Raw genomic sequence first — 27,181 nt, forward strand, 5'->3', positions numbered from 1 at the left:
CTGAGCAGTGCGCTTGCGTGTTACTAACATCCCTCCGGTTTTTTCCTTCCTCCTCGCCCTTGCCCCTGCCCTGCCGCAGCCGCAGGGAGCGGGGCGGTGCCCCTTTCCCCGCTGCAGAGATATCATCGATCCGCCCGGCCCTCCCCTCATTAGCTGACCGCCGCCGCGTCGGCGCCGCATCCTCCCCTCGGACGGCCTCGGGTGCGAGGACCAGCCCGGCGGCCAACGGCTCCCGGCGTGCACTGCGGCGAGCGCTCTGAGGGAGCGGACGGGATGCGCCGGCGGGGCGGTGTCTCTTGAGTCTCCGTGCCCCGCGGCAGGGCCGCTGCGCACCCGGCCCGACCGTCCCTGCCCATGGGCCGCGGGCCACCGCGAGGAGCAGGCCGAGCGCCGCTGCAGCCGCCGGAGGGAGCGTGGCAGGTGAGGCGCGCACCTGCGCTGATAGGCGGTGGCTCGCCCGCGGGGCTGGGCGCCAGGCTGCGCACCGGCGTGGCGGGGGAGGCGCGGCGCAACGGCCGCAACCGCCGGCCAGGGCGGGGGACGAGCCGCATTGCGGGTGCGGGGCAGCGCCCGGGGGTCCGGCCTGACGCCGGCGGGATGCTGTGGGCTTCGGCCGCCCGCCCGCGCCGCACCTGCCGCCCCCCGAACCCGCAGCCCTGGCGACCGGGGGGCCCCGCGTAAGTCCTCCGCCCCGGGCTCCTGGGGACCCGCGGACGCGCGCGCTGGTCACTTTTTCTGGCGGCGGGGGCCCCCACTCCGGGTTGAGGTCTCCTCGGGTTCGACCCGGCCCTGCGGGCTGATGTCAAGCCTCGAGTTACCTTTAGCTGCTCGATCTAGTCCACTGATGACAGTGAGGTGACCGAGGAGAAAAATGTGACCGTGCTCTGTGACAGGTGGCATCGGTCTGTTTCATAACTAAGTGCAGGCTTCCAGACACCTTTCGGAGTGTTAAAGCAGCCGAGCGTGATGGCGCACGCCTTTACATTTCAGCTCTCGGGAGACAGAAGCAGGTGGATCTCCGAGTTGGGGGCCAGCCAGCCAAGGCTGTGAGACCCCGTCTTAGAGAAAAAGGAATATTAAAGCCAGGATCGCTGCCTACAAACTAAGTTTGAAATTTATCTCAATAGCTTTGGTAATATTAAGTTATTTATGCGCACAGACAAAAATTCTCTGGCATTCTCTTGCCATTGAATTGTAGGGGGAAAAATGCTAGCATTCCAAATGACTTTTACCTCCAGTTTTTCACGGTTTCCTTTTGGCTAACTGTTCACAAAAATGACTGAATATTCTAATATGTTTGGAAGATAGGCTTTAAGACTTGGGCTTCTTGATGTTTGTATGTGTGTGTCTATGTGTATATCACCACTGAAAAACCTTAAAATAATTTGGATTGCTCCTCCTCTGTAGCATATTACAATCAATTAGTTTCGTTTAGATTTTTCTGTTTGGGTTTGCAGCATGGAAGATTGAACATAGGGCTCCACATAGCATAAGCAAGCACTCTCGCACTGACCTCTCGCCCCAGTCCTGGGCTAGCTATATTTTAAAGTATAGAACAATGATCTGCATGGACCAGAATTTTTCCTGTAACACACTTAAATGTCACAAATCGATGTTCTGGCAATTAGACATTTTTAACATTGACTCTCTCAAAGGAACACATGAATCCTTTTGTTTAGAACAGCTCACTCATCATCTGTCCTAGGTCAGTAAATCGATTTTAGCCTCATTATCTAATTGTCGGGATGTGTTTGCAGCAGGATTGATGTTAATTATGATGATGATGCTTTTAAGAATACTTGTAAAGCATCCTCTCATATTTCTGGCAAGAAAACATGCAGAGCTTTTTTCTTCTAAAACAAGGTCAGCCATAAATAGATCCTAAATGCATACTGGGTGACACATTTATTAGCTAAGATTAACTGTCTCCTGAACTTCATATACTATGAGGGCAGTGGTGAGGCGCTCTACAGTGCCATCCATACAAAGACTGCTGCAAGTGGGAATTCCAGGCCAGCTAGGTGGCTCTGACGGTTCTTCCCAGCAGAAGTATTGGCAGGGAACGGCGTGTGTCCTGATGATCTTCAGACATTTGAAGGTCTGCCATGCAGGAGTCATTTTATTGCTTTAGATTCCTGAGCAAGGAAGAAGACACTTAGTACTTACAGGAAGACAGCATCCACACTGATGTAAAAGCAAAATTACAATTAGAACTTCAGCAGTGAAAAGAAGGGGGGCTACTCTTCCTCAGGCTCCCTCCTAGTGCAGCATGAATGACAACTCAGCTCTGGAAGGACTGGTTGGGTGTGGGTGGGGTGTTAGTGTCTCCCAGGATTTCAGTGGCTACTGGATTCCTGTATGTCTGTGTTTCCCTCTTAGCTCTGTGGGGGTTTGTTCTTGAATGTTCTGCTGTTGACTTCTACAGCTGTGTACATGTTGACATCCCCAGACACCTACTTGAATCCTGGGAAGATTGTATCTGGGTTACCTGTTTGGTGTCAGAGGTGACTCGAACCCTCCTTTGCATTGTTTTGGGACCTTAGAGATGATAAAGTGCTTCCACATTAGTGTGTTATATACTCTTCCTCTGGCTTTTATTTTTTTGTACTAACCACCTAATCAAGAGAATTGTCTTCTCTTGAAGAAGGAAGTAAGAAGTCATTCTTGCTACAAATAAAGTGGTGTCATTTGTTCTGAGTCAGCAAGTTGTACACTACAGATGGTGAAGAGATGACTCTTGTGCTTGCTCTGCGGTTTAGTTTTTGTTTATTTCATTACTCAAATATGACTTGTTTCATAGCAAAACAGTTGAGTCATACCTACCTAAAGTGTTGTATTCAGTGTTTTCTGGATGATTTCTAAATATATCCAGAGTAAAATACAACAAAAAAGTAGAGCTACTGTGAATCGAAGAGGGTGAAAAAGTACTGACTTAGGGTGACTGTTGCTGTGATGAGACACCAGGACCAAGAGCAGCTTTGGGAGGACAGGGTTTATGTCACTCACAGTTCCATAGAACAGATCATCATCCAAAGCAATGAGGACAGGAACTCAAGCAGAGCAGGAACTCGGAGGCAAGAGCTGATGCAGAAACCATGGAAGAGTGTTGCTTACTGACTTGCTCACCCTACTTACTTATTGAACCCAGGACTAACAGCTCAGGTGGCCCCACCTACAATGGGCTGGGCCCTCCAACAACAGTCACTAATGAAGACAATGCCCTACAGGCTTGCCTACAGCCCAGATTTAATGGAGGCATTTACTCAATTGAGGCTCCCTCCTCTCTGACCACTCTAGCTTGTGTCAAGTTGACATAAAACCAGACAGCGTAGGGGCTTTGTAATTGAAGAAGGTAAAAGATGTGCCCTGTCTGTGCTGTATCAGTCTTGAACTGATTGACAATGGGAATAACGTTGTCACCATTAGAATAATGACCAAACTCCCAGGTGTGTGTACTGATTGTGGCCAGGGAACAAAGCAGGTTCCTGGAGCGCAAAGATCTGAAGTGCAGCAGGATAGTTGCCAGGTCAGTGGAGTTAAACTCCATTGGATACTCTGTGAACCTCCATACAGACTCTGCCTGAGGTCCGTTGTCATTGTGGAAAGTGTCTGTTGCCTTCTCATTTGTTGTGCAGTTAGTGTTTATGAGCCTGGAAGTCCATTTTCATATTGATGGTGCTTAAGGTATGTCTGCTACTACACATGCAATTTCCAGGACTATTGTGGTCCTTGCCATCTTAAGGTTGCACATTTTATCCAGAAGTGAAGAATTACACTGAAAAGGGCACTTTTGATATGTATGTATGTGGGAGCTGGGGGTGAGGGTGGTGGTGCATAAAATACTGGCTTCACAAGAGAAAATTTTGTCCTGTTGTGGATGATTACCCTGGGATTGCTAATGGTTTCTAACCTAATTTCTCTAGTGATGGATGAAGTAGGAAGTTATACTCTTTCTGTACTCTGATATCAAAGAAGCTTATTTGAATTGTTGTCTCTCTAGCTATCACATACATCACCCTAAGCAAAAAACAGGGGTTATCCCTCACTAGTGACATGGTAACAAATCAGCCTTGTACTTTGATAGGGAGGATAAGGAAAGCTGCGGTTAGTTTTATGTCCTTATAGACAAGAATACAGCAGAGGTCACCAGTACTACCTGTCCTTTTCAAGGGGTATCAGTCTTTGTCTTTCATAGTGTGTTATGTCATCTGTATTTTTTTTTTTTTTGATTGAATGCCTGTGACCAGACCAGAAACCTCCAGAAGCTGAGAGCAGCAATCTCTCAGTCATGAAAGGTACTTGTTTGTGGACCTGCCTATTACTCTGGGTAAGGAGAGGTGGTCCTTTGGCCAGGGAGGAAGGATGTGTATCCTGCACTTGGCAGTAGGTCTTTAAGTAAGCATACTTCCCAGGAAGAAAGTGGTCAAGGGCCGGCAAGGTGACTTTGCAATGCCCCAGCAGTACTTTACAGAAACTGAGCTCAGGCACTTGCTCCCAAGCCTGATGGCCTGATTTGGATCCCTGCATCCCGTATAAGAGATCCAACTCCCCCACATTACTCCCTGTCTTCCACATACCTGTCACAGTATGTGTGCATACACACATACCCAAATACATAAATGTAAAGTAAGTGGTTGAGGCAGTTTTTGATCATTTATCTTTATATCAAAGCTATGGTATTGGGGTCCAGTGAAAAGAACACCAAAGCCAGACAGGTAGGAGTGGTCTTTTGGGATGCTCTTGTGTCTTGCCCCAGAACATCATGATGAACTTTGCCCAATGGCTTTTGGGGCTCCACACATTATACTTGCAGAGCTCTGTACTGAGGACTTGGACTTCTGTTTGACTGCCCCTGGCCACATGGGCTTCTCACAGGATGTTCATCAATTCCTTCAGCATGGCTTCTGATGACAAACAAGACTATCTCACACATCAGTGCCTGTAACTGAAGGGAGTGGTTAGAAGTCTCACAGCTGCCCAGCCATTTAGGTGAAAGTTATAGATTTTTGTTTGTTTGTTTGTTTTGTTTTCTGTCTGCCTCTGCCTTCTGAGTCCTGGAATTAAAGCCATGTGCTACCACACCTGGCAAAAGTTCTAGACTTTTATTTTATTTATTTATTAGTTTTTTTGAGACAGGGTTTCTCTGTGTAGCTTTGCTGCCTGTCCTGGAACTAGCTCTCATAGACCAGGCTGGTCTCGAACTCACAGAGATCCGCCTGCCACTGCCTCCTTAGTACTGGGATTAAAAGTGTGCGCCACCACTGTCCAACTAGTTCTAGATTTTTAACTGTTGAGTTCTCATATGCAGTCCCAAGATGGGGCATCCAGATTCCCAAATCCTGTCTCTGCAAAATGCTGCCAGGGTACTCCACTTTAAACTATTGTCTCCCAGTCCAATCTTGGGAGACAGTGAACACAGGGTGGAACACAGAGTTGTATACCTGCCATATTTGTGCTTCTAAGTCAACACACATTATGTTAGATCCAGGAATAAAATATTTTACGTGTTTTTGACAGTCACATGTCAGCCTTTACAGGCAGCTATCTGCTGGATGAGTGAAATAACTAGATACCATGTGATTTCCACTCCTGGTCGAGTGACCTGATCAGAATATGTTTATAAATGCCCCCCGCCATGAGCTTCTGTCATTTCCCAGTGGCTTCACACGGGGCCAGCCATATGAGCAGAGTGACTCACACAGCACTGTTAGTAAGCTGGGAGGCCCTGAGAACCTGCCTCTGTCCAACTCTCTCTGTATTCCTTCTCTTTTTGCATCCAGGCAGGGGATACAGAAAAGAATCCTTTGTCACTTCCAAGGGCCTGTTTGAAATACCAAAGGCTACCTGGCTGCAAAGACACTCTGGCAGTCTCAGAGGCCTACATGTACCTAGCTTGGGACAGGCACAACATGGAGAGAGCTGGTAAGCTCAAGACGGCCTTGACAGTGTTATTCCCCAAGCAATAAGGTTCATAAAACAGGCCTGATGGAAGATAGTGTGATACTCTTAAGTGATTTGAGCAAGGAGCCCCCATCAACATCTCAGTGCTCCACTGTCAGTGTGAGAGTGTTTGGTCTTCTGGTCAGAGAATAGCTACCATGAGAGTGGAGATGCTTCTGTGTTGAGGATGGAGGCATCCCTAAGATCAGCTTACTTTGCTAGGAGCTGCTTAGCCTTTTCTTCCCTATACAGTTTTTGTTGTTTTCTTTACTGTGTTGTGGTGTTCACAAATAGGTACTCTGTCTTATGCTCTCTGCTTAAGTAACAATGTATTATGCAGTGTTTAAGTGTACCGAACGTATCAGGTGCCCATAATACATTGATTTAACCATAATTGTTCTTAAAAAACAAGTGTTAAAGCTGGATGGTGGTGGCGCACACCTTTAATTCCAGCACGCGGGAGGCACAGGCAGGCGGATCTCTGTGAGTTTGAGACCAACCTGGTCTATAGAGCTATTTCCAGGACAGGCTCCAAAGCTACACAGAGAAACCCTGTCTTGAAACACATACACACACACACACACACACACACACACACACACACACACACACACACCAGAAAACAAGTGTTCAGAACTGTCCAGCTGTTACCCATAAAGGCAGATGGGTGACAGGTTTGACAGGTTTGCTTTCCTCATTTGAATTTTAATTTTTTTGTAATTCTTTAGGTAAATACATATTGTTCCCTAATCATTCTAGTATGCACTAGTCTGTAAGGAATTAAGGATTTTATAAAGCAAAGTTTACATTAAAAATCATGTAATTATTGATATTTCAACATTGGCAGAGAAATATGACAGCTGAACATATTTTTCAGCCAATAGAATAACTTTACAGTTGCCATCCTCTGTGATTTTTTTAAAGGCTTATGAAGAGACTGTGTCCCTACTCTGAAAGGATAGGGTAGATATTTAGCCTTTGTGAGAGAATTCTTTCTTGTGACTTACTGTATGCTGGGATGTCCAGCCTCCCTTACATGTAGACTCTGAGCTATGCAAAGGTCATATTAATGTTTGGTCATTTGCCTATTTCAAATGGTGAGACTAAAGAAAGATGCTTCACTGGGCTGGCAAGATGGCTGAGTTGGTAAAGGTGCTTGCTGCCAAGGCTGGCAACCTGAGTTCATCCGCAGAACCCAAATGGTGGAAGGAGAGAACAGGTTGTCCTTAGACCTCCATACATATGCTGTGACAATAAGCAAATGTGAAAAAGTTAAAAGAAGGTGCCTTATAGAATGAACTGCAGAACTTGATATTGCCACCCCACAAAGGGAAGCTCTTAAGACCATGCAACAAAGAATGTGTTTAAGAGCCTCAAGGATGTTATCTCGTCTCTGGTGTCATTTCCCATGTTACATTGGAATGCCTTCACTCCTGTGCTTCATACAAGTACTTGGTGAGTTGGGGTGTTTTGGTGTTTTTTGTTTTGGTGTGCTTGGTCTTGAACACAGCCTCAGCTGTGCTGGGCAAGTGCTGCACCACTGAGCTACATCCTCAGCTCATTTGTTTATTCATCTGTTTATTTTTTGGAGATAGTCTGAGTTGTCCAGACCAGCCTGGAACACTCTATAGGCCAGGAAATCTTCAAATTTATAATTCTCCTGCCTCACCCTCCCAAGATTACAGCCTGTGCTATCGGGCCAGGCATTTTATTGTTGTTTTATTTTGTTAAAGATTTTTTAAACTGTATGGGTATTTTGCCTGAATATATGACTTACACCATATGCATTCCTCTTACCTATGGTGGCCAGAAGAGGGCATGGGATCCTCAGACCTTAAGTTATAGGTAGTTGTGAGCCACCATGTGGGTGCTGGGAACTGAACTTGGGTCTTCTGGAAGAGCAACCAGTTGTCTTAACTGAACCATCTCTCCAACCTCTGGATCTTTACATTTAATTTTGAACTAGAATTTTGTACCTGAGTAGTTGTTTTTGCATTAGAGCAAGAGCTGTTTTCCAAGTAGGAAACAATTTTGATTAACTGACTCAGCACTGATTTCCTTAACTTCTCCATTATATTTGTGCAGATTGCAAAGTTTAAATCACGGCACTGTACTCGGGGTGTCCTGGTGACCCCAGAGCCTGTTATTTTGTGTCTTCCATCCTTAAATATTTTTACATGGAGTAGAAGTGTCTAGTCACAATCTCATCAACATCTTGAGACACTTTAGTCTTCTTAAGGTTCATGCAATTAGCAGTCTCCTTAAAAACAGGTTCCCTATATATGAATTAATGCTAAAGTCTTTCAACAGTATGCTCTGGAGTTGACCTGTGTCAGCTCTGTATAGACTTCAGAGAATGCCCACAGAATTTCTCTAGAAACATATATAATCACTGTAGCACGAGTAATAATAACCCAGTGACAGAAATTGGGGTTCAACCTGAAGGTCAGAAAGGCAAAACAGCCAGCCACTGGCTCTTACCTCTACCTCAGTCTGAAATAGCAATCTCAGAATGAGACTGTGTGTGAGAGTTGTCTCCTCCTGCTTTATATTCCTCTCTAGGGCTGGGATTAAAGGCGTGCACCACTCCCACCTGGTTTCTATGACAAACTAGTGTGGCTACTGGATTAAAGGTGTATGTCGCCACTGCCTGGTCTATAAGGCTAATCAGTGCAACTGTTTTACTCTCTGAACTTCAGGCAAGCTTTCTTTATTAAAATAGAAATGAAATATCACTACAAACCACAATACTGGATTTGCCTTGTTTGCAGGATTCCATTTCTTGGTTATCTTGGTATTTAGACAAGAACACCAAAATCTTTCTGCCAAGTACTGAGAGGAACACTCAATAGTCACAAGGAATATGAAGCTTATATTGTGGGCCCAGGAGAGCAAGGAGGTGCCTGAGTTGGCCCAGCATGGGGGCAGGTTGAGCGAGCCCTCTGTGCACTTGCCTCACCAGGGGTGGAAAATTCAAAACAAGCTTACATGGGCTTATTCTGATGGCTTGTTGTTGAATGCCTTTTTCTCCATGGCCAGTAGCTCTCTACAATGAAAAGAAGGCCTTGCCTGGTCAGGTATTGTCCCTCCTCTGAGCTCTATATACCTACCTACACATGCCATTGAAACCCAAGAAGAGCAGAAGTATCAAATCACAAGAAAAGAAAGCCTCACCTCAGGGCAGAGCTGCATCACCTGGGATCCTGCAGTTCATATTGGGTACTGGGTAACTCTTTGCTGTGGGGCTTCCTGGCTGTAGGTATCTCCCTCTTATCAGCTGTAGTGACCCAAATGGCTGCAAATGTCTCTGAGAGCTGCAGCTCTTTCACAGTTCCTGGTCAAGCCCTTTATGCATCAGAGATCACATTCTTCATGTTTTTTAATTCTGATCATTTCCAGCTGCTGTACATCCACAAAGAAACAATGCCTGTGCAAACTGTCTAGGCAGAATAGTAGTAGCTCACTCCAGTAGAGACTGACGGGGATAAGACTACATAAGCAAGTCAGCTGTTAGCAGGTACCTCTGCCTTCCACCATGTCGCACATTCTTACATGTTGCCCTGTCTACTCCCCACTGCCCTAGTACTATACATCATCTAAGTCATGGTCTGAATGAGGAAGGAGTCAGCAGCCATGGCCTGATATTTATAAAGAGCAAGCCTAAGCCCCTCCTCCAGCTAGCCAGCAAACCACAACCTGTGTCATCTAGAGAGGTCACCTTGCACTGTACTGGAAGACAGTGTATTGTCATGTAAGACAGCCTATCAGAAAAGCAGATTATTAGAATTTCTAGGATGCATTGTACAGAATTATGTTGAATCTAAAGCCTGGATGTTTAAAATACTTAGTGGAAAACAACAGCAGCACATTTTCACAGCGTTCTGTACCAGCTCACAAGCAGGCTCTAGGTTCCTGACCCAGTACGGAGTCTGCTTTTCTGCATCTGTAGGGCAAACACCTCTTGTTCTAAAGTGCTGTCTTCACATGAGTGGCTGCATCCTCAAAACCAAGCTGTTGGACTGTTAACACTAAGCAAAAAGTCTGTATATGAGCCACTCTCAACTTGAGCTGTGCAGTAGAAAAAGTCTGTACATAAGCCACCCTCGACTTGAGCTGTGTGTGTGGGACGCGGGAGGGTGCTTTGAAAGAAGTACTAATAGTGTGTTATCACTGCAGTGAGTGCTGGCTATGTGTTTGTGCTGGTGACATTTCTATGGGGGCAAAACAGTACAATATGTCAGGAATGTGGATTTGGAAGTCATTGGTTCAGAATGAATCCCAGCCCTGCTACCTAACAACTGCAGCTTTTTACTTGCTGAGATACAGATTGGGTAAGAGTGTTCAGCAAGCTGAAAATAGCACCTGACCTTGTAAGCCTTTGTTAACAACTTCCTCCCAGAGGTAAGAGACCTGGACCACTGTACCTCTCCTCTCCTGTGCCCTGCTTTATCCTGGCCAGTCTGAATTCTGAACTGGGAACTGTACCTCTATTGTATAGCCCTCCCCTCTTGGTTTCTACCTTGACCTCAACTTATGTGTACAATTTTTAAAATTATGCTTTGTGTATGACTGTTTTGCCTCCATTTGTGTCTGTGAACCATCTGTGTGCCTGGTGCCACAGAAGCCAGAATAAGGTGTCTGATCCCCTAGGACTGGGGTTATATTCCTTAGCTGCCATGTGAATGCTAGGAATTGAATCCCTGGCCCTCTGCAAGAGCAGCCAATGCTCTTACTTGCTAAGCCATCTCTCCAGTCTTTATGAGCAGTTAGTTCTTAATATGGTAGTGTAAATTTGGCAGTCGCCTGTCTATCCCACCTTGTTTCCACACCGCTCCAAAGTCAAATAGTTTGTAGTCATGGTATTGTAAAGCTTCATTCATGTTTCCCTCCCCAGAGTCGCTTCCTCCTTCCTAGGTCTGCCCATCCTCCAGGCCTCAGCTCAGCCCCAGCCTTTCCAGAAGGGAAGCTTTGTCCTTCCAGGCAGCAGTTAACTGGTGCCACCTGGTATCATACAAAGTGCCAGGAATGCTGTGACAATTGAGGCCCCACCCCTACCCTCCAGGGATCTTCTCTGCCTGGAGAAGGTGACAGATGCACTAAAGGGCACCTCCCTGGGCTCCTTTTCTCTGGCTCCTGTGCTTAGTACTTGCACCTCAGGAGGTTATAATTACAAATTGTTATCTTCCCTCACCAAGTGATTGTAAGCATGAAATGAAGTTAACATTGGGTGCTTTAGGAGCATACTGGCTTGATTGCTAAGTACACAATCAAAAGGACTGATCAGCTAGTGCTATAGGCTTTGTAAATGTCAAGATAAATTTAAGTAAGGTGTGGTAGCACACACCTGTGATCTCAGCACCCAGAAAGCCAAGACAGGAGGATGGTAGGTTTGAGGTCAGCCTGGGTTATGTGCCAAGTTTAAGGATAGTCTAGACAGTAGAATAGAACACTGTGGGAATGAATTTTAAACAGATTCAATGATGATGTTAAGCTCCTAGCTATCAGGGTGACTTCTGAGACTCAAGAGGTCCCTGGACCCTTGTCCATTGAAAGTTTCATAGGTGGAACTGTCTGTACCCTGTCTATCGAGATTCTTCCCTTGTTGGCTCAGGGTGATCCTGATGCCTGGCCAGCTTGAGAAGTTCACAGGTGATATTTCTGCAAAGCCATGAGTGAGTTAGTTTTCTGCTAGTACTGCTCACCCTGATGGATTACTCCAAAGAGTAGTCACCCTGAGTGCTGCCTGAAAAGAAAAGAGGATACAGAAATAACTGAAGGGCCTATGCAGGGTCACTGTCCTACATGCCCTTGGCCTCTGCTGTCCCAGCCGCCATTTGTGTCTAGAATATTCTCTGTGGAATCGTAAGTACTGGGTTGATTCCTCTGGAGTCTGAGGCTCTTACCTCCTAGGGCAAAATCTGCTTCAGGTACTAGTTCCACAAAGCCCAGACTCCAGCAGGTACCCTGTGATGGAGAGCTTGGTCATTGATCTCTTCTGGCCCACACAGCCTCCTGCATTCCAGACCTGTTTTCTTGAGGAGACCTTGCACACAGAGGGACTCATCCCTTATCTGAGTGTGGGTGCTTGGTGTGGTTTTAAATAGCAACTCTGAAAGTGTGAGCTAATCGGAGTAAGAGGGACATGGGAATAAATCCATCATGCAGGCCTCCAGTGACCACAGGCTTCCCAGACAGGCTGTGTATCATGTTTCCATGCCTAATTGCCAGCTTCTGATCACATCTTTACAGCCCTAACATCAGACTGTGCGCTCTTTCGGAAGGAAATGGATGTCAGTGGCTGGAGAATTGTTGATGGGTTTATGTTTTATGATGGGTAATGTCATCAAGATACAGGAAGGTAGTCTGTGTGGATAGAGGATGCGCTCAGGGGATCTTGTTATTCTCTGCCTATCTTGGGGGCACTAAATTGTTGCTGTTGTAAAATTTGCCTCCAATGTACTCTGGTGTACTTGGGCAAAGTAAAGACAGCTTTAGTCATCCAGGATTCCCTGACATGATGTTAGGAAACACACTGCCTCCTCCTTAGTGGTGTTCATTGATTGCCTTTTTCAAGAGAGAGCATACGATCATTTCTTCTGACTATAAAGTGATCTTTGGGTAGTATCGAAATGAAATTTAAAACGTTCATTTACTTTGATTTTATGTATACGGGTGTTTTGATTGCAGGAATGTCTGTGTACCACAAGTGGGCAGTGTCCATATAGGCCAGCTGAAGGTGTTGGATCCCCAGTAACTAGAATTACAGTTTTGAGTCACCATGTGAGTATTAGGAATTGAACAAGGATACTTTGGAAGATCAGCCAATTCTCTTAACTTCCAAGCCATCTCTCCAGTCTAGAATTTTTAAGAAGTGAAAAATCACTCATAATCCACCATCTAGAAAGTAATGTTTTAATAACTCTATGTATATCCTTGAACATTTTGTCATGACTTATGCAAAATCTGATATTGCTGATATAGCTTACAACATGAGCTTTTCAGCTTAACCCATCATAGGCACATGCTGTTAACTTTTCATCTTCACACAGTGCTGTTTTGTGCTCCGAGTCCTCCCTGCCAAGCACTTAGAACACTTTGTGTGGTAGTCATTGTGCAAAAGTTTAGTATTTGTTTGGTTTCATTCTTCTGTTGACTTTTAGAAACATCTGTTAAAGAAAATGGCTTCCGTGTGGTTAGAGAGTAGAGTACCCATAAGACATTTCTACATAAAGTTTTCAGTTTTGGTTGACACCAGAGTCAGTTTGTTTTTTTGCTCTGATAACACCAGCCATTCTGCTTTTTTTAAAAATTTTCTTTTTTTTTATTCTTTGTGTCCTTCATATCATGCGTCTCAGTCCCATTTATTTCTGCCCTTGCAACCTCCCTTCCAAAAATAAAATAAAAATTTAAGATGAAAGAAAAAAATCACATTGTGGAAGCTATAGTGTGACATACTGAGTCACACAGTAAACCTTTTATCCATATTCTTTACATGGAAGTGTTCATTGCAGAGAGTCATTGGCCTGGTTTGAGGCCTCAGGTTTCTGCTATACTTTTGATACTGAGCCCTCTGTGGGACTCCTCTTGGAAATCCTGTTGTTGCCCTGTGTTGTGAAGATCCTGCAGCTTTGGGTCTACAGGACCTGCCCCTTCACATGCTCCTGCAGATCATAAATGGAATAGATGTTGGGGTGTGCCTACTCATAACCCTGGTTCTGGGCCTGGGTAGTTGCAAGCTTGGTCAGCCCACCAGCTCCCCCCTTCTTCACCACAACCATTACGTTTAATCTTGTAGCTGAAAGTCTTTTGGCCCCATACAGGCAGCACAATGACTCTTTGGGTAACAGAGGACTGCAGTTCAAACTCAGGACTCCTGTGCTGAGCTCTAGCCACACTTGTTTCTGTTTGGTTTAAAACAAAAAAAACATGATCTGGAGAGATGCTCAGCAGTTTAGATAGAGCCCTTATTGTTTTTACAGCTGACCCAGGTTTGATTCCCAGAACTTCAAGATAACTCACAACCATTCAAAAATCCAGTTCTGGGGCACCCAAAGCTGACTTTTGAGGACACCAGGCACATGCATGGTACACATATATACATGAGGTAAAACATTCATACATGTGAAAACATTTTAAAAAGCTATCTCATTTCTTTTGTTTAGGTTAATTTCACATGTATGAGTGCTTTGCCTGTATTTATGGCATTGTATCATGTATGTGCCTGGTGCCAGAGGCAGTCAGAAGAGGGCATTGGATTCCATGGAACTGGAATTATAGGCAGTTATGAGCCGCCATGTGAGTGTCAGGAACTGAACCCTGGTCCTCCACAAGACCAACAATTGCTTTTAACCTCTGAGCCATCTCTCTAGGCCAAAACACCCTAATTCTTTAAGATTACCTTCCGTCTCTTTAAAAAAATTAATTGCACTTTTAATTTAATATTTAGTGCTATAGTTTTGTTCTTCTTTAACAAGATATTTCTGGAGTCTTGTCAAATGCTTGCCTTTCTGGGAGCTGATACAACCTAGCTTTTTTTGCAACTCTAGCTCTTTGGCAGGGGTTTCAGATGACTCGCTCACTGAATTTCCTAAATGCCTCTGCAAGCAGGAGCAGAATGTTACCACAGCTTATAGCAGTCCATTCATCTAGGTTACTGTGAATTCAGAATTGTGTCTGTGTTGTCTTCTTACATGATAAAGGTGCAGTTTTAAGATTGTGGTATATACGTGTGCGTGTGTGCCATGGGTGCACACATAACATGGCATATACATGTGAAAGTCAGCAGACTCCTTGTAGGGTCAGTTCTCTCTTTCCACCTGTGGGTCCCAGATTGTCAAAATTGACAGTAAGCCAATTTTAACTGTTGAGCCATTTCAACAACCTCCCTCCAGGGCACATATTAAAGCAGGTCCAGGGAAGGGCCACTACTTAGCCTCAGGCCATTTTTAGCCATTGGTAGAGAATTATAGATTGGTTCAGAGGAAGATGTAAAGTTTTACTGTCTCTGGACTCTACCTGTCCATTTTATTGGCTTCCCTGGATGACCTCTCTCCAGTAGAGATGGAGCGGGAAGGCAACTAAAGAAGTTCTTTTACAGATGACCCAGGTATTTTATGTTATCTTCTTTGGAAGCAACTAGAATTTGCTAGCTGGTTCTCATACTTGGTAATCAGGAAATATCTAGTATGAATAAATAAACAGCTTAGAGTTAAATATGTAGAGCTATGAATCAGTATTTACATAGCAGTAGGTCACTGATAACAAGCAATTACTGTATGCCAGGCACCAGAGCCTGGTGCACTTAGCACTGAGTGGGCTGTCATGAAGATCAGGTTCCAGCTAAACGACTTCACTCGCACTCCAGATCCAGCCCCATCCCTCTCAAGTTTGTCTACCTTGTCCTTTTTGGTTCCACTGTGCTCTGCAGATCTTCTCTGGACCTGAGTTTTTTCATGTGGAGAGACAAGTTGCTGGCTAAGTGGTTGGAGGCTTTTTTCCCTGGTGTCCTCTGAGCCCACACATTCACCTTGAAATGTGTAGCATACCTTCCTCCCTGGCCAATATTTCCTGATGGCAGTCACCAGAGCAGTATATAAATTCCTTGTAGGAACCCACTCCTACAAGTTCAGCTAGGGTTCCTGGATCCTCGAGGCCAAAGAAAAGTCAGAAGAAACAGAAGACAGGATAGAATCGGGAGGTCTGTCTGGTCATGCTGAAACAGCCAAACAGCCCCGAGTTTATTTCAGAACTTGCTTATATACAAAAGCAGAACAAAGCACAGCACTGACGGCCAGTCAGTACCTAACCATAAGACCATTCCTGTCCTTGAGTGAGCAGCCTCCTCTCCAACATGTGCTTGCTGCCAGAAGCAGCTTTATTTTCTATCTTGATGTTCCTGAGGTTTGTCGTCAGCAGTATATGCTCTACTAGATAGAGTGTTCTTTTCTCACAGGCTAAATCAGAAGTCTCTCATAGCCCTCAAGGTTATAGGAAAAAGCAGAACAGGCAAGCTTGAACTCAAAAGACTTCTTTAAGTCAGAAATGACTCCAGATGGAAACTGAGTCACACGTGGGCTCCCACAATTCCCCTCTTTTTATTATGTTTTAAGGACCTCTCAGAGTCCCTCAGAAGACTGTTTCTGCCTTGGGGGTTCCTTACTGCACCCTAGTCTTAACCTGTCATAGGAAAATGGACCTTAGAGATCCATCTCCTATCTTAGGTCGAAAAGAGGCAAAGAAAACTCACCCATCTCTAACTGCAAGTCTCTGGTTTCAAGTTTTTAGGGAAGTGTGCAGAGTTTTACTCCATGAAGCTCCAAGCCCACTTTCCACAGTGAGTTCATAATAAGCTTGAAAACTATAGGAAAACAAATTATGCCCAAAAGAACACAAGCTCCAACAACTGCAATACTACTAAGAAGTGAAATAAATGCTGACATGGTGGAACAGTCTTCTTAAATTGTTTCAAAATATCTTTAACTGCTTTTGATGCATCAGATCCATTTTAGCATTTTTTTAATTCCAAAATTCTCTTGTTGTAATTTAGCCAACTCTAAGGACTCATTAGAATCATGCCAAATTCCCTTACGATGTGCTTTAACTCGTTCCCAACTGATAACACTTTTATTATACACAAAAGATGTAACACAAATCCATTCATAGTTAGCATGACATTTCGACTGGACTCTGGTTTTTAAGCTTTGGCGCTCATCCCCTAAGGATTGTTTGTACCACATCATACAAGGCATTCAATTTCTGTTCCATTTTTACATCTATGTCTTCTTGTGTCTCCAGTGTCATAGAAACATTCTTAGATAATTAACAAATCCTGCATTTTGAACAGACTGGGACAAAGCCACTGAAACAACTGCAGTAGTCAGCATGGCAACAGGAACAGAAATTCCTGCTGCAACTAATCCAGCAGCACGTTTCTGTCTACTTAAAGCTTTCTTAATTTCTTCATTGATTTATACTGCTACATTGCAAAAGAAGGTAATTTTAACACCAGTACACAGGTATGAACATCCACTTGAGAAATACAGTTAGTCAAAATACAATCAGGGCATGATACATTAACACAATACCATTCATAAAGATTTTTATCTCTCCCACCAAAAGAACATAAGGCATTTTGACACAAGCCGAAACAGTTTTAGGGGGCAAACAGGTTTCGAAGAACTGGATTGTCCTGCCACTGTTCCCATTGCAGCAGCAAGTTTCTAAAATCTGTGGAAATTTTGTACTGGAATACCAAATTTCAGCTGGCAGTTGTTGGTCCCAAGATTCTGCTGTAGTCAAATGATCATCTTGATTTCCAGACCAGTCAAGAATGTACTGTGATGTCATTGTGATGTTGTACTTGAATGGAATAATGCCAATACTTCATCTCCACTACAAAGTTCTACTAGGCCCTCTCAGTTCCTTCGTGCATGGAGGAAATCTTTGAAGGGGTGAAGTATCATTTACCCAGTTACCTTGAGGAAGCAATCACTTTGTAAAATAAGTACATTGTTTATTATGTCCCGTAATTAATTTTGAAAATGCTCCAAGACATACTTCCAAAGCAATATTCTTTGCAAAACATACAGGAATTCCTTTACCATACCCAACACAAGAAAATTTTGAGCAATTGGGAACTCTTGTGTGGCAGGTCGATCTAGATGTGTATTGTTGACTGTGACTACAATCTCCTTTTACTCCTAAACAGCAGGATGTAAAATGGGTGGATCAGGAACATAGGCTTAACTGGTCTCATTCTGGCTTTTCTGGATTATCATCAGCAACATCAGGATCAGCATCTTTCTGTTCCACACACTGTATCAATTGAGCTTCAATTTCATCCTATGAAAAAACACAAACATGCCTTCTCCCCCTACCAAAAACAGTGTCGGGACTCCTTTATAAACCAGTAAATGGATCTTTCCATTAGACCTGAGCAAGTTATGTGGTGGTGCTTTCATGCTAAAATCTATTCACAGGAGATTGCTCATAGACATCCCATTTAAAATTTTTAAAATAAAACACATGTATGATGACTGTGGGTATAACCCCAACTGCCCCTTTTATTATATTTTTAATTGAGTCTTAAGACTCACATGTGCTCTTTCAAAATTCCTTGCCCCTGCATAGTACATCTTCTCAAATCCTTGAGATGAGTTTGTTCCGGAGGCTGATATTAGGATTTTAGCATTGTTAGTTTAATGGCACCTAGATAGAATTATCATTTATTCAAGGCATCAATGACCAAATTCCCTGTGATGACTGACAGAGATATTCCCTTTTTATCTAACATTCCAAGCAGGGGAACAGGGACAACATATTCATTTCTGTAATTACTTCCTGCTGACCTTAGGACGTTTTTCTCAAGGCCCTGGAAGGCTAAAATGTTAGTCAGAGGCAATGAGGGAACGTAGAAGAATCTGGTTCATTGACAAGCTGAAAAGACAGCATTTACATTGTATGGACTGGTCCACATCAGGATTCAGCAAGTTCAGGACTCATTGTCATTGGAGCAGGTTGTTTGGATGTGTTTGTCAGCCAAGTGGAAACCTGATGAAACAGATACAAACTGGGAACAGAAGTTTATGAACGCATTTGAAATTTGTATACTCATAGTCTCAATAATTAAGGAAGGGGGAGAGTCCCAAAACCAGAACAAAACGTGCCAGTGGTCCTTGAGTCCCAACATTAAGATGCTGTGTAGTGCCTATAAGGACAGGTTCTTTGAAAAAGTAGGGGAGACAGTGTGTCCATCCATCCTTCATGGAGAGAGAACCCACAGCAGATGAACTAACTAATTAGTGAGTAGATTCAAGAATGGCTTGCTCTAACCAATCTTCAGTCACATTAGGAACTGTTCTCATATTCTGAAATCGTTACCTCCATGGCTTTGTGAATTAGGCTGCTTTGGATAGCCCAGAGCCCATGTTTAAATTAGACCCCTCCCCCAGAGATACTCATTTCTCTTCTTCTGCTAAATGTAGCTGCTTTAAAATATCTTCTCAGGCTGTCAAGACTTTATGGGATGAGGTCATGTTCAGATCAATGCCGCTGCAGTGCTTTTTGATTAATGTAAGGTAATGGGCAGATTTCTCCTTAGCTCTGTGGTGGAGCAGGATAAAATTATCTGACATGCATACGTAATGCATGAGTTCTTGGGGGAGGGGAAAAAGAGGGTAGAAGGTGGGGGTTACTCAGAGTAGATCAGAGAACAGGCCCTGTATTGCAGAATGTTGCAGATAATAGAGGGGCAAAGGATACTGGGATGATGAGCACAAGAGTATACTGGGGACCTGCGAGAAAAAGGCTGGGGAGATGCAGCTTGACCAAAGCATCAGATGCTTGCTGGGAAAATGTAGACCAGATGAGTGTGTATACAAGAGGGGTGCTGTAAAAGGATACGTTTTGGAAAGGGGAATATCTGGACCTGGCTGTGCATCTCCCCTCATAGACATACCTAAATGGTGTCTGGCAGCTCATGACTGAGCAGAACATTACTTTTGACCCAGAACACCTTGTGCTGAGTCAGTCCTGTCAGCCTGGCTCTGGGACAGGGGGTGAGTGTGAATCTGGCCCTTGGCCATTCCTGCTGGTATCCAGGGCTTGGGGACATACATACTGAGGGTGGAATTCCTTTTAGTTTTTCTGAAGCAGTCTTGATTTGCAAAGGTGCTGGTGAGGTCTAAAAGCCTGTGCCTTTGCCCACCTTCTTGTCTTAAAAACAGGGCTAATTTGTGATTATCTGGAAAATGAACAAAAAGCCCAGAGGGTGGAAAGCTATTTCTGCTTAGAACAGGCATGGTACCTGTCCTCTTTAGCTGAGTTGCATCAGGTTTGCTTTATTTGTCAGAGGTTGGATGTGTATACTATGGGAAGCATTTGCTTTTCTGTGTGAATCTACATCTGCCCAGCCTTGAATGTTATTGCTGCAGACCCTAAGGCTGAGGGGAACTGCCAGGTTCAGGCACATTTCTTAATTTACCTGTTTCAGTGAGAGCATCCCTGTTCTGCAAAGAGGACTGCCAGAGCAGACATGGAGTGCTGGTGCAGACGTGCTCCATGAGGAAGATCTTAATGCCCCGGAGCTAGGAGGCAGCCAGCACCTGGGAATCAGGATGGGAATTGGGCTTGGCTATTGACAGGCTATTTGTCTTAATAATGGCAAGAAGGTTGCAGGCAGGGCCCTTAACCACCAAGGCCTTCATTAGTGTTGAGTTACTCCAGAAATGGTGGCACAGTTCCCTGGGAACTATTGCAGCTGGGCCTCTATCGCCCTCTCCAGAACAGTGACTTCCCTGATGGGTCTGCTGCATGCAGACAGTATGATGTGAGCTGATAATGTTCTGTGGTACCAGGGAAGAAACTCAGCAAAGTGTCTGAGTGCCTCACCCTTCCAGTCAGTCAAGCGAGTCCTGTTAAAGGACACCTGTTCCCACTGCTTGAGCTGTCTGCAGAGAAAGACTACAGGTCTGTGTGTGTTCACTGTGGTTGGGCCACAGGCCCTGGTAATGAGGGTGACTTAGAGCCTTACATGCACCTGGGGGCAGAGTTTCCAAAGAACGGAACTAGTGTCTAGTTTCTAGCCTGTAAAGAGCTGTGAAATTGCTGGTGCCTCTCAGCAAGGCACAGAAAACAGCTGAATCACCCTGGGGCAAAGATTACAGTTCAGAGCCATGAGCAGGGTGGTGCCCTTACCACACAGAATTGAAGTATTGGCAGGCAGGATGCCTGGGATCTATTAGCCATCTGCAGAAAACCTACAGTTGACTCCATCAACCAATTCCAGACCTGACAGTGTACCCTTTTCCATGTGTATGGCTCTTCAAGTTGCTTGGGGACCAGCTTCAAGTCCTGCATACCATCTATAATGATGGTATGATATCAGTAGCTCAGGAGAAAAATAGCATCATTGACTTAGCCTGTGCAGCTCTTTCCCCCATGGATTCTGTTTCATCACCATCCTGCCCATATGGTAAGAAAGTTAGCCATCTCAACACAATTCAGTCCCACTTGCACATGCCTTGTCTTATAGACTTTCATAAGCAGATCTCCTCTTTGGAACCAATTAGGGCATCCCAGAGGAGGGACATAAGGGGACCTAGACAGTCATGACTACCACAGGGCTGAAAGTCCTTGTCCTAATGTCAGAGTACATTCATATGTTCAGGACCCAGCAAACCTCCCCAGGTGGTTTGTTCTAGGATAATAGCTGCAGTAGCAAGATCACAGTGAATTCCTGAGTGCAGAGTTAGGTTCAAGCACTGATACCCTAAGGCAATACAAATAGGACAGTTCCTTAAATCATACTTGAATGGATTTCAAATAAACCTTATGTAACACCCAGGGATTGGGGCAAGCTGGTCACTGAGGGGCCCAGTGTAGATTATAAAAGCAAGTATCTGACTGCCTGTGTAGATATGTTATTCTCTCAGAGCTACATGAGATGTCTTAAAGTTTAGGCTATTAAAGTACATAGTTTCTCTGGACATACATGCCTGTGAGTTACAGACCTGAGGAGGAAGCCCCTGCCAACATGGACCTTGGTACTTGTAGGTGACCATTGGTGTTTACCATGGCCTCCTGGGTGCAGGCACTGAACTGGATCTAAGTTGAGGCAGGGATAAGCCTACAGGATGTTCAAGGATAAACCCACTCTGACAGTTCCCTAGGACAGTGGCCAGGGATATGAGACACGTAGCCCCATCTGAGTCGGGCTTGGAAAACAGCAGAGCTTAGGCTGAGACCTTGGGGGTCCTGGGAAGGCAGATAGAGGAGGGTGCAGCAGGCTGTTCTGCAATTGGAGGGCACTGATAAGCTCTGAAGGGAGCTGCACTACTGGCAATGCACTGGGTCTCCAGAGAGAGCCAGAGAAAGTGGCAGCAGCAGACTCAGACTGGGCAGTGTAGTGGGACCCTAAAACACCCCACCTCCCCAGCTACTGTGTGGAGTGCAAGGGATGAGGAGGGGGACAAAGGCAATTCACCTCTGTAGACCAAGTGAGAGGAAGATGGAACAGGCCAGTCAGGGAATAGGGATGTCTGGCTCCAAGTTTTCTGTGGGGCATTATTTCTTCCTAGTTAAGGACTCTTTTGGGGATGCTTTGGGCCAGTCACACAAGACAAGACATTAGAAAGGTGAGACTTGAATTTGAGTAAACCCTGCTCTATACCTACTGACTCTTCAGTCTACCTTCCGAACCTCTTCCTCTCCAGGAATGGAAGCAGCCTGGAGTTGCGTACTGGGTGCCATTCGTGCCCTCTGCTGGTTCTCATAGAGACCCGGCAGGTGGCAGATGCTCTGAGAGAAGTGGCTTAAGGACCTGCACCTCAGCAATCAGAAGAGGGCCCTGGGTCCCAGGACCTCACCTGCTCCCCACATCTTTCCATGACATGTACCTAGAGCCCCACCTTCTCTCAGCTCTCATGCTGGGGACAGTGACTAGAGTTTTGTGTTTTCTACAGGTCACCTGGATGTCAGCATGGCAGCCACAAACCTGGAGAACCAGCTGCATAGTGCACAGAAGAACCTTCTCTTCCTCCAGCGGGAGCATGCCAGCACACTCAAGGGGCTGCATGCTGAGATCCGGCGGCTGCAACAGCACTGCACAGGTAAGGACAGGCTGATGGCTATAGAAGCAGAGCCCCATGCTCATATGTCCACGCATGTCATCCTTTGTTGCCCACACCCCTGCAAGTCTTACCACCGCACAACATCGTTGAAGCACTAAGCACTCAGCTGCTAGCCTTGTCCTAGAACAGCAGGTGCCTACAGCACTTGGCCACAGTACAGCACACGGGGCAGCTGCTCACTCACTTTGTGCTGTTGGAGTGTATTCAGGGGAGATGAGGAAGGGAACTCTTGAGAGACAATTCCTTCTGCAGCCCTGATAGTGTTTCTTACATTGATCCTTGGAGCTACCAGCCCTGCTTCTACAGGGCAGAACTCACTCACTGGGATCTGATGCTATTTTCAGAACGGATGTGAAATACACCATGATAATCTGTGTGTCATGTTTCCTTTCTAGATCTAACATATGAGTTGACCCTCAAAAGTTTTGAACTGACAGGTAAGAGCTCCTCCCACATGTGGGTGCATCTTGTTTTCTTTGCAATGTATTCCCACTGATCATATGCATAGGGTCCCTTTACAGTGAGAGTGGTTTCCCTGAGCAGAGACACGTTTAGAGCCCTGTGATACCTGTGGGCTGGAGTGATGAGTGGCTGTTTTTGCTTCCCATAGATACATACATCTATTATATACTTTTCAGAATTTTCTTTTCTTTTTTTTAAACCATGAATGTATATCCTTCTGTCATCCAGAAATAAACTTCAATGTGACTTGCCAGAAAGGAAGAAAAGTGAGAACTAAGCAGGAGGCTCTCCTCCCCCCAGTCTCCAGAGCTTAACCAAGACCTGGTTCAAAGCCAGAGTGATCCATAATAGTGGGGTGGTGGCAGTGGGCTTTAGTTCATGGTCCAGAGGTTGGGACCATCTTTCTCTGGACTGCAGTCTAGATCTGCTTCCCTAGTGAGAATTGTCAGTGCCCCCCAAGGGTATAGCAAACCAGTGGTGGCTAGAGAATTGACAGAGACGGGGTCTTCTAGGAGCTCTAAGCCTGTGAGAATGACTTGTTCCTTAGCACAGGGCCGGGACTGAAGAGCATCAAACGTGTTCCTGAGGGAGACCTTTTCCCTAAGCTCTGAGTATTTGTTACTCTGTCCCATCTCCTTCCTAAGCACTCCTCTCATGGTTTTGTCTGAGTGGGTGCAGAAGGCCCTATCAGATTTCACAGGCCTTGGAGCAGGAGCCTTCATCAAAATCTCCATAAAGCAAAGACACCCAAGTCCTCTGCCGAGAGCTCAGGCAGCAACTCAGGACAGAGTTGCAATTTGTTGTGGTTGGTCTATCCCACACCCCACCATGACAGGCTTGAGAAGGAACTGTCCATGCTGTGGGAGCCAGGTGTCTTCACACCTCCCCCTTTTGTCCCATTAGTCTGCAACAGCTCTCAAGCCTCTGTCTCAAGCCTCTTCACCCCGCCCCCCCTTTAGGACACCCTCAGCAGCATTATGGCTTTTGTCAAAGGTGTATGACTCTACTTCAGCGGAGGGGGCAATTTGAAAAGCCTCTGGGAGGCTGGGTTTTGTGGGGGCATGCCCCATCCTCTGGGGTGAAACTAGTGTTCAGTTCACATCAAACACAAGTTCAGAAGGCGGGTCAGAAAGAATCCTGATTCTCTCCCCTGAAGGCCATGATGCCTAGGGTCTACACACCTGTGTGCCCAGTGACACAAGCAGACTTAGGCAGTACAGCTCAGTGGGGAAGAGCAGGTGGTGTACACCTGACTGTGGGCTAGACAAGGAAAGTCTGAAGTCTCTAGAGAGGGTGTGTAGAGAACCAGGGGTCCCAGTGCTTTCCAGAAGCACCTGCCAGATCTGGGCAAGACTGCACCTGAGAGCAGATATTTGGGTAGCTAGGTCATTTATAGGGAAGGACAGTGTTTGCCTAGGCCTCTTAGGGATAAGAGGCCAAAACCTGCACCTTACTGAGGAGCCCTGGATTTCTTGTTGTGCTGGGACTAGGGCTGTGTACCTCTGACAATGTCTGAAATCACCCTGTACCTGTGGCTGTCAAGGACTGTGTTCTTCATCAGCACCAGAGAGTCTGCTCTAATGTCCCAGGTCTCTCAGGTCTCTTAGCATTCCCTGAGGACACAGATTCCAGAAGTTTTGTCTGGCTGGGATGCAGTCAAAGGCCTGAGGATAAAGACCTACCATGCTTGTAGGTAGGGCTGAGAAGGGAGGGCCCACCTGCAGGTGTTTGGAGGAAGAGCAATGAATGTCAAGCCTGATTGCTGTGCTGGGGATCTCACTGCACTTGAGAATCTAGTGCTGTAGGGGTTTTTGCATTGTTTTGGTTATGTCTAAAAACATAAGACTCATAGGTAATATGGCATTATTTCTAAAGCTACCATTTACTGACTTAGTTTGTCTCTCTCTATACACACACACACACACACACACACACACACACACACACACACACACACATCTGTATTCACCTGCAGTGAGTTTGCAGTGTACACTCGCCCACAGAAAGAACTTGTAGTAATTCAGAGTCTACCTGAAACTACTGACATAGGGAGAACAGTATCCTCCCAACACCCAAAGGCACCGCAGGGCTCTCTGCACATTTTGGATGTACAGATCTGGAGTTGAATCAGCTGTAGTGATCATAACACAGAAGAAACAAGGAGATAGGCAGCTCAGAGTTCATATGGGTGCAGAAGGCATGGAACAGATGGACTGTCGGACTGGCAGCTTGTTAGGTTGTGAGGAGTCATTGTTAGTCAGGGGAGAAAGAAGGGAACAGAGTGGATTGAACGAGGCCTGGGAGGTGTTGATACCAGTGGGAAGTAGGGCCAGATGGACAGGAGAAGAGAGCAGGCTGCTGGCTAGCAGAAAGGGAGCAGAGAGCAGGTGCTAGATTGGGGCAACTGGGAGATTAAAGGTGGCTGAAGAGCAGGGTCTAGGCCTGAGGGACATGTCTGACACCCTTCACTTGTAGAGCTGGCACTCCAGAGACGCTGACTCCAGCTGACGCTCAAGCTGTTTTAACTTCAGCACCTTCAGATTCTGGAGACGTTCTTTTACGCAGTAAGCCAGGGAACCAAGAGCTGGGAGGGGCCTCAGAGACCGCCTGATTCGCCTTTAGTGGGAACAGGGCCTGCAGGCTGTCCTGCACCCTACCTACCATAGGGCTCCTTGCCAGGGCCCTCTACACAGGCCATGAGCATCTGCCTCCTTTACTAGGCTCTGACCTGGCACCTCACTTTTTCCTGCAGGAGATGGCTCTTCCAGAACGACGGAGCTGAAGAGGCGCTGTGAAGAGCTGGAGGCCCAGCTGAAGGCCAAGGAGGAAGAAAACCGCAAGTTATTGCAAGAACTGGAGCAGAAGAACGCTGCCATCGCTGTGCTGGAGAACACGGTGCGTGAGAGAGAGAAGAAGTACCTGGAGGAGCTGAAGGTGAAGAGCCACAAGCTGAGCATGCTGTCAGGGGAGTTAGAGCAGCGCGCCAGCACCGTGGCCTACCTCACCTCTCAGCTACATGCAGCCAAGAAGAAACTACTAAGCTCCAGCGGCACCTCTGACGCCAGCCCAGCTGGCAGCCCTGCACTGGCCAGCTACAAGCCCACACCACCCAAGGACAAGCTGCCTGAGACACCCCGTCGCCGCATGAAGAAGAGCCTGTCGGCCCCACTGCACCCTGAGTTTGAGGAAGTCTACAGGTTCGGAGCTGAGAGCCGCAAACTCCTTCTGCGGGAGCCGGTGGATGCAATGCCAGATCCCACCCCGTTCCTGCTGGCCCGGGAGTCTGCTGAGGTCCAGCTCAAAGAGCGGCCTCTTGTCATACCTCCCATCGCCTCAGACCGTGGCGCCAGTGGGCAACATAGCCCAGCCCGAGACAAGTCACACAAGACCCACGTTGGGGTGGCTCATCGCATCCATCATGCCAGTCCACCACAGCCCCAGTCTGAGGGAGAGACGAGGGCTGTGGACCAAGTGAACACAGGGAAGGTAGTTCGGAAGCACTCAGGGACGGACCGAACTGTGTGAAGCCTGCGGCTACCACCGCAGCCATCCATGCACTGTGAGCGCCACAGGGAACCTCGCCCACACCTTCCTCACCCCACTCATGCCAAATGTTTCCTACCGTCGCAGCCTGGCTCCTGGCCCCATAGTGATACAATGGTGTCTCCACTGAAGATATTTACTGGCACTGTGGCCAATGCCTGCATGCCTATAGCTTGCTTCTAGCCCCACGCCATGAGATCTCGGCACACTCCTTAACAAGGACCAGGCCACGGCTGCATCACATGCCACACTCAGAATCAAAACCGCTTGAAGTCAAAGCAAAATAAGGACCCACCCCTCCCGATATCCAGGGCAGCCTATGAGAGCAGAGCAGCAGCTTCTGCTTCCTCCTGGAACTCCTACCTTCCCACAGACCCTTTGCCAAGCAGCTGTAAGCAAGATGACCTCACCCCTCATGTCAGCCCAACCTGAATGTGTGTTCATAATTTTTTGTTAGTTTCACCCAAGTGTTCAGGATCCAACAAATGTTATTTTCTAAACCCACCCTTCTTCTCCTCTGTCTTTTTGAAGCACTGAGGGACTGTGGAGGAGGTGGGACGGGAGGACTCGTGGGTGGGGGTGGGAATACTTGCTGCCCTGAGCTGTTG

General features: G+C 46.1%; 1 protein-coding gene across 1 annotated transcript; it reads left to right on the plus strand.

Moving 5' to 3' along the window:
* Ccdc92 (coiled-coil domain containing 92) lies at positions 1-27,077 on the plus strand. Its single transcript, XM_085678828.2, has 4 exons — positions 1-420; positions 22,401-22,547; positions 22,964-23,005; positions 25,783-27,077. The coding sequence occupies exons 2-4, from the start codon at positions 22,418-22,420 to the stop codon at positions 26,553-26,555; spliced, it is 945 nt and encodes a 314-aa protein (XP_085534954.1). The 5' UTR covers positions 1-420; positions 22,401-22,417; the 3' UTR covers positions 26,556-27,077.
* Positions 27,078-27,181: the final 104 nt, after the last annotated feature.

The sequence above is a fragment of the Myodes glareolus genome, chromosome 2 (genome assembly GCF_982192425.1).
Source record: "Myodes glareolus chromosome 2, mMyoGla1.1, whole genome shotgun sequence".
Lineage (NCBI taxonomy): Eukaryota > Metazoa > Chordata > Mammalia > Rodentia > Cricetidae > Myodes > Myodes glareolus.

Coding starts and splice junctions, on each gene's coding strand:
- Ccdc92 (XM_085678828.2), top strand. CDS start 22,418: ATGGCAGCCACAAACCTGGAGAACCAGCTGCATAGTGCACAGAAGAAC. Junction 22,548..22,963: donor GCTGCAACAGCACTGCACAG/GTAAGGACAGGC, acceptor TTTCCTTTCTAG/ATCTAACATATGAGTTGACC. Junction 23,006..25,782: donor CAAAAGTTTTGAACTGACAG/GTAAGAGCTCCT, acceptor TTTTTCCTGCAG/GAGATGGCTCTTCCAGAACG.